This window comes from Acanthopagrus latus, chromosome 21 (assembly GCF_904848185.1).
Source record: "Acanthopagrus latus isolate v.2019 chromosome 21, fAcaLat1.1, whole genome shotgun sequence".
Classification (NCBI taxonomy): Eukaryota; Metazoa; Chordata; class Actinopteri; order Spariformes; family Sparidae; genus Acanthopagrus; species Acanthopagrus latus.
The window spans coordinates 5650454-5662529 of record NC_051059.1 but is presented as its reverse complement, the minus strand read 5'-3'; the positions used below and the strand labels follow the sequence as shown (position 1 = coordinate 5662529).

General features: G+C 41.4%; 1 protein-coding gene across 2 annotated transcripts in view; it reads right to left on the bottom strand.

Annotated features, from left to right (window-relative positions):
• Nucleotides 1-12076, bottom strand: part of slc6a9 (solute carrier family 6 member 9) — a 76518-nt gene that overhangs the window by 17261 nt on the left and 47181 nt on the right. For both annotated transcript variants that reach the window (XM_037085178.1, XM_037085176.1), the window contains 3 exons: nucleotides 5863-6019; nucleotides 1628-1759; nucleotides 436-706 (listed from right to left, as the gene is read on the bottom strand). In XM_037085178.1, the coding sequence (XP_036941073.1) occupies nucleotides 436-706; nucleotides 1628-1759; nucleotides 5863-6019 (560 nt within the window). The remainder of the gene's footprint in view (nucleotides 1-435; nucleotides 707-1627; nucleotides 1760-5862; nucleotides 6020-12076) is intronic.

Here is a 12076-nt window from a genome sequence, read left to right as displayed (position 1 = left end):
TGTTAAGTGCCATCAAAACAGCCCATGAGTTGACTGAACAACAGCTATCTGGGAAAACCTCCTGCATGTCACTGCTGATGACACTGTCAGAAAGCTTCTCAATTCCAGTCCAATCTAGTCCAAATATTTGGATGCCTTCTGCAAACACGAGGCATGTTTGATGCAAGCTTATCTCACAGGTGCAAGTCAATTTTAACCTCTGTGTCATGCACGATAAGCCTTCGGAACTGAGTCAAAAGAGGCTACTTGCATAACTTGGCAAAACGTACAAAACAAAGAGTGCTATGAAATGATTCTGGCGAAAGTAAAACTAAGGATTCTCTTGACTGTTTTCCTACATCTTCACTCTGGTGATCAGTACTGAAAAGAGTTGTAAATGCCCACCTGTTCTCACTTCGTCAATTAATCTAAAGTCCTCAATGTACTTTGACTTACTTCCAGTACTCCTCACTGGGGCTGGTCCTCTTGGTGCGGTTGACGACCTCAGTCACCCCCGCTACCAGGCTTGTGGTAGCGTTAGCCAGAGTGGCGTTAAGCGGGCTGCTGACCACCCCGCTGCAGTCCGGCGTGTTCCAGGGGTTGTTGCAGTATGTCCACGGCAGCAAGTTTGTCATGGACATGAAAAAGTAATAGAAGGCAATGCAAATGACCACGTTGTAATAGATCCCAATGTAGGTGGACACGACCATCATGCCGTAGCCCACACCTGAAGGCAGACGAAGACAGGATGGAGAAAAAAAAACAAAAAACGAGAGGAGACGTTAGAGTGTGGAGGAAATAGCCTTGTGCATGGTTAAGGCAACAGCTTTACAGTAGAAGTATCATCACAAGCATTGTGTAGTTGGGTAAATCATCATAGTCCTGTTGCTAACACATCTGGTCACAGGTGCATCTTATCAACCTTTCAGCTTCCTTCACCTCACACTTTTATACTCCCCATATCTACCAAGGGTGATCCATCACGACAACAAGCTGCTGAATATGGATCTATTATAATGAACACGCCTTCGGCTCACCTCGCACTTCAGCTTTTTATCATGCACTGAATCCTTCCACAGTAACAACACAGCTCTTTTTAGGTGTCCTGACCAAAGTAACCTCACAAAGGAAAAGCTGACCCACAAATGAAATTCCAGTCATCATCCACTCATGTTGATTGAATGTCTCTTGAATTAAATCCCAAGCTGATTTAAAAAGATGTCATTTTCACTCTTTTATAAAACAGTAAATACTTTCTGTGGCTACTAAGCTAAAAGCTCCAAAAAATGCAGCTATTATACATATTGTTTTTGTTTTTTTTCCCTAAGTTTTAAGTCCTAAAGTCCCAAACTACTTCAGTTGTTTAGGATAATGCCACAACGCTGTTTTACTGCGAAGCTTCAGAAACCTGACTCTCCATCATCACTGCAGTGAATTTAGCATGATGGGATTTTTGCTTTGAGTAAACTTGTCCTTTGAATCTGAACCATGGCAAACATTGTGATCTCTTTGTGTTGACACACTTGTGATTGTGATACATCATCACACGCGTGTGTGCCCCCGACCCTTGCCCTAACCAAAAATCTCAAATCACCATATTATGTATTTGTTCTCTGTATGCACTTTGCACAAACACACTGACACTAACCTTTGAACATGGGGCTGATCTTCCACACTCCCAGACACCCCTGGCTGGCGAACTGACCGAAGGATAGCTCGAGGAAGAAGAGGGGGATGCCGCAGAACACCAACATGATGAAGTATGGTAGCATGAAGGCACCTGAAGGGGAGAGACAAGAGGAAACAGAAAGTCACCCTCTAGGTCTGACTTGAAATTTATGTAAGCGTATTGCTTTACTACTGTAGATGTAAGGACACCTATGTTTCAGCTCAGAAGAAACCACAGTAGCTGAACAGGTGATACAATATAAGTAACATCCTGTACTGTTCTAGTGATCGGAAGGTCGCTGGTTAAAATCCCGGCTCCCCTGAGGTGGAACTGAGCTACGTGTCAAAGTGTACTTGAGCAAGATACTGAACCCCAAAATTGCTCCTGATGTTCAGTTGGCAGCTTGTGTGGCAGCCTCTGTCATCAGTAAGGGTCCTGCAATGAGCTGGAGAGTCATCTATGGTGTACCCTGGCTTTCGCCGATAGAGTTTACTGGATTTGGCCCCAGTAACCCCCGCGACCCCTTGAAAAAGGGGGATGAGCGGCAACATCCCTGCGACCCTCACAGAAAAGTGGAAGTGGAAGTGTCTGACAAAGAGTCTAACTCCTCCTAACTCCTGATTCTAATGGTAAGGATTTAGAGTAGTGATAATGAACTCAGTAAAGATATGATCGTTAGCTACACAAAAAATGTGTATAATCACATGCACGCAAGGCGAATACACAATGCTATCATTAGCGCAGTTGAAGCGCATGTCTGTGCAGACTCACAAAACAGAACATATCGCTATATGTTGCAACAACAATCACCTGAAGCTCAGCATCAGCAAAGCCAATGAGCTTGTGTTGGACTACTGCTGTACGTCGTTTATTGTGTGAGTTCATTAAGAGAAACAGAAAACAGTCAAGTTCCTTGTGTTCATGTCTGGCCAATAAAGCTGAAGCTGAAGAGGAAGAAATTGTAAAAATAGGATCCTTCACAGACACGCTCACTTCAGGATGGGAGTTCTGAGAGATCCACAGGAATGGGACGGACGGACGGACGGACGGACGGACGGACGGACAGACGGACAACCCAAAAACATAAAGCCTCCGGCCAATGCTGTCGCCGCTGCCGGGCATAAAAAGTAAACAGAAAAAAAAAACAATAAACCTCATCTGTGAGTGTAAGATCCCCTGAGTGAGCAGAGAGGTCACCGAATGTGCAGCTGAGTCTGTTCAGTGGTGCAGCAACTCTCTGGTGGCTCGGACTGGACCAGGAACCAGACAGTCATCTGTAGGGAATGTGTGTGTGCGCGTGTGTGTGTGTGTGCGCGCTTTTATATGAGTGTCTTTATGCGAACTAGGTCGGTGCAACCAGCTGATACTGCACAATACTAAAACCTTATCGCTGTGTGTGAGTTGCTGGTAAAGCTCAGCTCGCCTGTCCACTCTGCACTATCTGTAGCTGTGCGTGTGTGCGCGTGTGCAAATGTATGGCCTACTTATACTGAGTCCTTGTATGGGAATGCAGGTCCTCTACATGCATAACAGTAATCCAAATATTTGCAGCGTAAACATATGACCTGATGTGGGACACGGGTGGCGTGGAGAGGTCTGAGGTCCACACTCACAAGACTGTCACCAACCTCGCCACATTTCATTACACTTTCTAGTGCATCGTTTGTTTAGAGCACATTTTAGTTTATTTCATCTAGTGTCTTTAGACCCAATCTGACCAGAGGGAAAAAAGCCTCCAAAACAAACTGACAGCAGCGGAACTTGAATATTGCCTGCTCTCATCATATTCTTATACAGCGGCCGCTGAGCGAAAGCAGCACGTCAGCAGAAGAAGCAGGCAGCAGCTGGATGCATTCTGCTCACTCACACACATTTTAAACAGCATTCACACTTCAGTTACCAATAATGATGTTACACAAAACTAGATCTGACGCTTACAAAGATGTTTCGGATGATAGCTGCACTACATTCAAATAGAAGTTCAATTAGACAGATGAGTAAAAGTACAGGCTAATATGGAATATGGTTGTCACACTTGGCCTGTTTAATGATGCAAAATAATGCATTTATTTTTATTTTTTGTTTACAAAAACTCTTAATATATCTTAAATGACAATTTATCAAGCCAACAAACCAATTTAAGGCAGGTCGGTTGCATCCATCCAAGCCTATACTGGATGACTACAACTAACTCTGAAACACACATATTTCTTTTGTGTGCATGAGTACATTTCTATGTTGGCAAACGATGATTTCCACCCTTCAAGCTTCTGTTGCTACTGGAACCTCCAGTTTGCACAGTAGTTTATTGCATTTGACAGTGCGACAGATGTTTCCTATTGACTGTTTTACACATCACTAAAGTTTACAACCTGACACTTTCCTTTTTAAGTTTTTAACTTAATGCAGTAGGCTTGATAAATTAGATAGATATTAAAATAGCAATAAAAAATGCAATATACAAAAATGCATACAAATTTATAAAAAATGCATAATTAAGCAGAGTAATTGCAGTGCAAGATAAAATATAAAACCAAAAAGCGTAGAGACTATGTGTTATGACCAGAGTTTTAGCTGGTATTGTACAGTGTGATGGCATGTGGCAGGAAAGATTTCCTATATCTGTCCCTTCGACAGCAGAGCTGGTAGTCTGAGAGAGCAGGTACTTGGCTGTCTGTCTACTGTGTGATGGAGAGGGTGCTGATCATTGTCAATGATGGATAACAGTTTATTCAGCGTTCTCCGCTTCCTATATGTTGTGCCACTGTTCTCTTCAGGCTTAAAGCTGTACAGGAAACTCTAAACACCAGTGAACCAAAACATTACATTTGGTACAGGGAGCTTTAAATTCCTTCCTTCCTGACAGTTTACGGGTTTACCTGGCAATTTCTTCACTTTTAAAAGCTGCTGGACTGACAACATGCCCACTACACAGCCTGTTTTGACACATAATTATTTCAGGACTCAACTTAAAATATCCCCTCAGACGATGTCTTGTCGAAGGTAAGTGTATAAATAAAAAAATCCCCAAATTAAAAAACTGTATGTACCTCTCAATCTTCATAATTATCTTTCTACCTCTTATAACCTTACATTTACAAGTTAATGGAGACTGTTCAGTATTATGAATCAATTTCAGTTCATCTTCCTTTAATATACTGTAAGTATGTAAGTATGTATGTATTTATGTAGCATCCCTCACACACCTCATTTACATACTTACTTGAATCTTGTGTCTGTCTATTCATCTGGTTGTGTGTATCATACTATTGTTGTATATATTCTTACAATTTTATCTATTTTTCATACTTTACCATATTTTGTTTTCTATTCTATTCTATTCTATTCTATTGTCCATTACAAGCCTTTGTCACAACTATTTGAGGGATCATGGCAAAAAAATGTATATATCAGCTAATAAATCCAAATCTGAATGTTTAACTCTCTAATATCTCTATCAGCAATAGCCCCCAAAACAGAGTATGGGTCGGGCTCAAGTGTAATTGAAATGATGATAAATTATAAACAAAAAAAAATGTATGTATAAAATTCTTAATGACCTTTTTGTTCATGACTAATATTAGACAGTTACTCTGACTATGCTTACATGCAACTTTTTTGCAGAAGAACAGACTAAACTGTAGTTTGGTATGTAGACCACTGTAAGGCAAATACTGATGTTTCATCTAGATTGCAAGTGTTTTTCAAGCTGCAACTAAAAGCCGTACCTCCACCAAGGGGGTTGTATTTGTTCGTTGGTTGGTCTGTCAGCAGTATAACAAAAAAATGAGTCCAGAGTTATCCATGATACTTTGATGGAGGAAGTGTCCCAGCACAACATAGACCCCATCAGCTTTGGTGCAGATCTGTGTGAAGGTTTTTCCCTTACTTTCTACTTTATTAGTGGACAAGAAGTTTTTGTTTGTTTTTTTTTTTTTACATTTGTGTTAATTACTCAGGGAATAATACACACATGAATAAATGTGGACCTGGAATACAATTTGAAGTGGTTAAACGGGAACATTGGGCCTAGACGGAGGTATGAACTTCACTGAGTGCCATTCTAGTTCAGCATGTTTTTAGTGACATCAAAAAATTGTCTTTATTCGTCCAACACATTTACATCAAAATACATTATATTGTATGGTTATATGGTAAAGCCAACCACTACTAAATCAATCAAGATGAGCTCAGCTCTACATTGAAATGCTTACCTCCTCCGTTTCTGTAGCAGAGGTAGGGAAACCTCCAGACATTGCCCAGGCCCACTGCATAGCCCACGCTGGTGAGGACAAACTCAATCTGGTTGCCCCAGTTCCCTCTCCGGGAGTTTTCATCCTTCTTCACTGGCTCGCCTGGAACTGCTCCGTTCTACAACAAAGACAAAGACAGGGAGGTGACTTCAGGTGACAGAACAGTAGATGTGTTTCTGAGATAGCCAGGGAGTCCAACGACTAAAAGCACATTTAATCTAATAAAAAGGGAAGAGCTGATAGGCCTTATTTGCTCCATTTGGTCGGATCAGATTCTGACGTTGACTGTGTTTAAAGGATTATTTTCATCAGTAAATAACAAACATCTTTGAGGTGCATGTGGAGGTGAATTATTCATTAACCATGCTCACACTCATGGTTATTAAATATTTTCTTTAAATACTGTCTCCTCTACCCCAAAGACTAGCATAAGGTGGGTGCACTGGAGCAGACTGGATGTAAAGTGAAATCAGCGCCTTAAGAACAGCCGATAAGCATTTGGTCTTGTCGTTCTGATTTCGAGCCTCTCCTCTCCTCTCCTCCCTCCCTTCACCGCTCCATCTGCTGGCATCAGATGGTCCCTCTCTGCTGACCTCCTCCATAACCTCAGCTGTGTCTGTCTGTCTGTCTGTCTGTCTGTCTGTCTGTCTCTAACTGTCTGTCTGTCTCTGCGTGTTTGTGTGGAAGATACTCATGCTCTTGCAGAAAACTAAACACAGCTAATGTTGATTATTTGCACTCTTGTAAAGAAGACACATGACTTGACCTGTTGCTCTCTTACAAGCCATGAACAAACTGAAATCATCTAATTAACATGGTGACTTTACGCAAATGAGCCAGGGTCGGCACAACCACGATGTGAAATGATCCGATTGTGCCATCGCCCAATTAAAAATGGCAGATGATAAAAGCAATAGCAAAGGTATTTACATTTTGTGGAGCAAACCACAGAGCCCTTCATGGGCAAAAGAGCTCTGCTTTGTTTTAAAGGAGGTGGTTATAATGCACAACTACAGGAATACATTCTTGCAATTATAATTTGTTAAGTGTGAGCTCTTATTAAAGTTTAAAGAAATAGTGAAGAAAGAAAGACAAGTGAAAAAAGGACTGGGAGGGCCAGGCCATCAGTGGCATCATGGGAGATCTCTTTGGTGCACTGTCAGGTTGTGCTGGGGTGACTTGTGGGGTCCGTGCTGGCCCGGATGTGTGTGGTCATTCAAGTGGTAGGGTGAAATAATAGGGTATTCAGATAACCTGAGAAAACTGTATTCAGCTTCTCACTAAGATTGTTGAAGCGTTGTTGTCATTTGTAGTGAAGAGAGTGAGTGTTGTTGTGGGCGGATGCAGGGTGGAGCTGCTTTGACTGGTGACCTCAGACTTTTTGACCATATCTTATGTATTTTATTTAACTTTAAGCAATTTATTTTATGTGTGTGGTGTGTGTGGTTGTTTGTGTTGCTTGAAAAGTGTAAAACAAACAAAGTCTGATTGATTAATTATATAAGAGGTAAGGCTCCATGAGCTGACTTTACTAAATTATGTCCTTTCTGTGTGTACAGATTACAAAAATACAGATAATGAAAATTGAGCTGGTTGTTTCATTTTACATGTTAAAGTTGAATTCCTTTGCTGCAAATGTCTGGAAAATAAAGCAAGACAGACTATTTGACTGTTATTAACAGGACTCATTGTATTTTGGCTTATTTTGAATTTTGTTGTTGAAGAAGAAAGTGTGAAGACTTGATTGTGAAAGCTGGTTTGCTACTCATGGACTTTTTTATGTTTGAAATTTGACGATGAAGCACTCTGGCTCTGGCTTGTAAGGATTTATGGTGCAGTAATAACGACATTCACTCGTTCACACGGTCTACCGGTGCTATCTGTGTATAGCAGAGCCGGATTTTTCTGAGGCTCAATGAATAAACAGCTTCATATTTTTCAATATAAAGGCTTTCAACTGGACAAGAATGTGAATACTGGTCATATAAACACTTCTTCTTTGGCTTTTTAAAATGTTTCATGTGACAGAATTTGGTACAGAGTATGTGCCTATAGAAAGCGTGACATAGAATTATGAAGATTAACACGGAATGATCTGTGAAATGTTAATACCCAGCTGCCCATGATGTTGTTTGGTGTTAACAACATTTTCCTGTGAACAACGTGTTGAAGCAGAGTGTTCTAAGAGCAGCACAGTGACATTTATATTCAATTCTCCCAAAGTCCTGAGGATATTGTGCAGATACACACACACTCTGAGCACAACCTCTCCCAAAAGAGCGCACTGCCTCTGACAGTTAGTGCACGATCTTGTTCATCAGCAGAAAATGTCAACAGAAACAACCACAACAACTGAAAACAAAAAAACCTCCGCATTTCGCCCCCATGGTGCCGTAGTTCAACTTTGAGGCAGCGCCAAGCGTGACTAACGAGCGAAAGCGAAACTTTCGGACACCAAAAACAGCAACAACCACAGAAAACAAACAGCTGCCGTGTTTTCCCCCGGAGCTCCGTAGTTTGTCTTTGAGTCCGGCTGGGCTCGCATGTCAGGAGGGCGAGACAAAGAGCATTTCTCCAGCATCCTTGACCTTTCTTTGTGCAGGAGTGGAGGCCGCAGGTGGGACAGACAGGAAGATCAGCAAACACATGTGTTGTTGGCGAGGACGTGCTCAGAGTGAAGCCTCGGTCACAGCGGTGCGTGAGGAGAGACCCCCCAGCGGTGAGCCCGCCATCACAGCAGGCTGCACATTAAGACACGTCCGTCTGGAGTTGACTTTGGAAGGAAAATGAGCAGCGGAGACGCAGACAGCGTGCAGCTGTGTGTGTTCTTGTTGCAACCTGCTGTACATCTTGTACATCTGACTTTGCTATCAGTAACCAGGTGTGCGCCTTCAGACGATACACACACACGCATAAACAGGCAGGTTGTCAGCTTGACTGAGGTCTATAACCTGACAAACAGGAAGAAGAGAAAACACTGTGAATATCAATGACCCCTGAGTGTTTAGAGTACACTCTCTAAAGCTCAACCTGATGTTCAGTCAGTGTCAGATATATCGGACTTTAAATTCAGTGAGTGACTTCTAAAAAAAGGAGAATATGTGTGCAGGGGACGTTCACTCAAAGTGAAGAACAGGCACTGTGTAGTGTGCAGCGCACTTAATGCTGCATTTAAAAACACGTGTATTCAGCCTCATATCTAATCAGGAGAAATCTTTATTTACCATGAACCATAGCTTCTGCTAGCCCGACTGGATTGAACTCGATTAAGTCGACCACAACCATAATGCTACCGCTGGCATTAAATTGAGGAGAGGACATTGGTAACCATTAGAAAACTCTGTTAAGTTGTTCTCTTGTTTTAATTAAGGACTGTCTGTGCAGTTGTGCATCAAGTCAGTCGGCATGGAATGCTGCAGGCACGGAGTCAAAGGCCAGCACATGAAGCCAATTAAAGAATATTTCTTTTACAGTAACATACATATACCACTGATACACACTTTCAACTTAAAACCAATCATGATCATCATAAAAGCAGTTAATTGATTGAATGTGTATTAATATTGTTATAATGACGATGTTTTCTCACTGTCACAGACTGAGCCAGAATGTTTCTGGTGGATTGGATGCTGACCTACTTGAGTGGATCAGGTGTTGGACAGATGTGACCAACATCAGTTAATTCATTTGTTGACTGCTGATTGAACGAATCTTTCAATGATTTCAATGAATTTTCAGCAAGTAAATACTTTCGGGGGACATTTAGAACAGAGTGGGGAGGACAGAAAAACAGCAGCAGACATTCAACAAATTTGAATAAGATAGTTTAAGACTGCTGGGTTAATAAAAAAATAACTAATAACTGACATTTCTCACCTTTTTCTATTATTCAAATTGAATAATCGGGGAAATAGTTGCGAGATTAATCAATAAGGAAAACTGTTACTTGCAGCCCTAAATATAATTTTAAAATTCACATCATGATGTCTTATTCATCACTATCTATATGCTCCTCAAAGTGGGTTTGTACTCACTCTGAGTCATGCCGTTTCAAGATCCATATTGAAAGTGAATAAGTTGGGTGTGCGCATCGCTATTTTCCACCATAAATATGACCAATAAAGCACACTGATTTCTAAAGACACACACTGCATATTAAGTGCCAAATCTTAAAAACTCATTCCAAAAAACAAAGCTGTGAATACGAGCAGCCTCGTGGTACAGAAAGCAGCGCAGCTATCACAGTCACGTTGTAACTTGAAAAGCTTTCGCTGTGTTATTACTGTTGATCCATCCAGATACAGTCAGAAGATGATCCACACATTTTTCATAGCTTGTAAACTGGTTTTATTGGAAAACTAGTGCAGCGTTAAGTGGATAAAACAAACAAATTCACTGTCAGCAGAAAAGAATTCGTCGACAGAAATGAACGCCACAGATTAAAGATATTTAAAAGGAGTATCGGAGGTTTGAGGCTTGACTCCACAGCAGATCGACACGATCCAGAGGAAATCCGAGCCGTATCAAACAGTGTATTGGCTGAGCCCAAAACCATCCCTCTCTCCCATGACTGACCCCGATGTCTGCCTCTCTCCACCCAGGTGTTGTAGCCTTTGGTGTCGGCTCCCGCGAGCCCTCTGGTCAGTCAGTCAGACGGACAGACAGTCTCCTCTCCACATCCCTCCATTTCTCTCGTCACGTGCTTCTCTGGGACCATCTGGGCTTTATATAAGACCGCACATGCCTCCCCCCACCTCTCCTTCTATTTAGTTTGCAACTTTGCTCCCTTTCCAAGGTCTCTTTCGAGTCACAGCGTTGGGTTCGCTATGGCAGCTCCAGGGCTGTATTAGAGTACAATAAGACAGAAGAAGCGGCTAGAACACAGCGTTAGAGCAAGACGTGTTCCTTTCAAAGACTGAGTCATCTGGAGCAACATTTCACTGTGATTTTTCAGTCTGGCAGATCTTGAATGGCGTCTCGGTTCACAAATAACTGTTGCTCTGAAATTGCAGGTTACCTCGCGAGTCTGGTGCATGTTCATGTACAGGTTTAAGTATGCTATTATCAAGGTATCAAGGCGAGCATGAGGAGAAGAAATGATGTTGCGAAAGACTGCTGCCAATCAAAGCTGTGAGGGAAAAGTTAAGAATGGGGTCGCCTGAACAATGACAAAAGAAAGCCCACCACATCATAATTACCAGCGTGACACTGAGGCAGTTAAGTCGTCATGAGGTGACTCATGGAAACAGCAACTCCTTAATCAACATAAAAACTACAAAAACTACAACCAGAAGCAAAGTTTTGTGTTTAACAGCCTGACACCTGCGGCCCTGTGGCTCACAGCGCCTGTCTCTGTTTGCGCTATTCCGTCCTTCAATATGCAAAACTGATACAAGAAACGAGTTCTATATCTGGTTGATTAGAGTGTTTTTATTGAAGAACCACTCTGCTAATGAAGCAACACTTGCTTCGTGACAAACCCTGTGTATTTCCTTTAACTACTTCTAAAGCATATAGATAATATAGCTGGCAGTCCTCCAGTGGAAAGATCTGAATGCAAAGGAAAAGTTTGCATGGCTCTTTAGGAGTAACTCAACTTAGACTGGATGGTTGGAAGCATTAGTAAGTAAAGTAAGTCTGGAAGTACAAACAGGAGTCTGTACTACAAAGAAGAGCTGAACACAATCTCCTGTCTCCAGGACAAACACACAAGTTAAACTGCTGAAGACACAGAGACCAATATGTGTTGATCATGGTAGGGCCCAACTGCGCTGCTAGGCACAGAACGTGATCCTGTCACTTAATGTCAAAAAAAGATTCAGAAAAAAAATGGTATTCAAGTAGATAATTTGAATCTACACTACAGATGTAAAGGATTAATCTTTAATGGCTTAAGTATTTCAAACATGTATTAACTGACAATTAGAGAGGGGCATAAATACATCAGAAAGTATCTTGTTACAAATTATGAATACTTGTTTATCAAATATTTCAAACTGAATTAAAATGTACATAAAATTACAAAAATACAACCCATACAAACTGATATTATCATATTTAAACCAGATTATGTTGGACCACTTACTGAATAGCGAGAGGCAGAACTTAAACTTCAAGTCATTAATTACTGTTTGTCATTCAAATAACGTGGTGTTAACTTCATCTATTCTTTCAA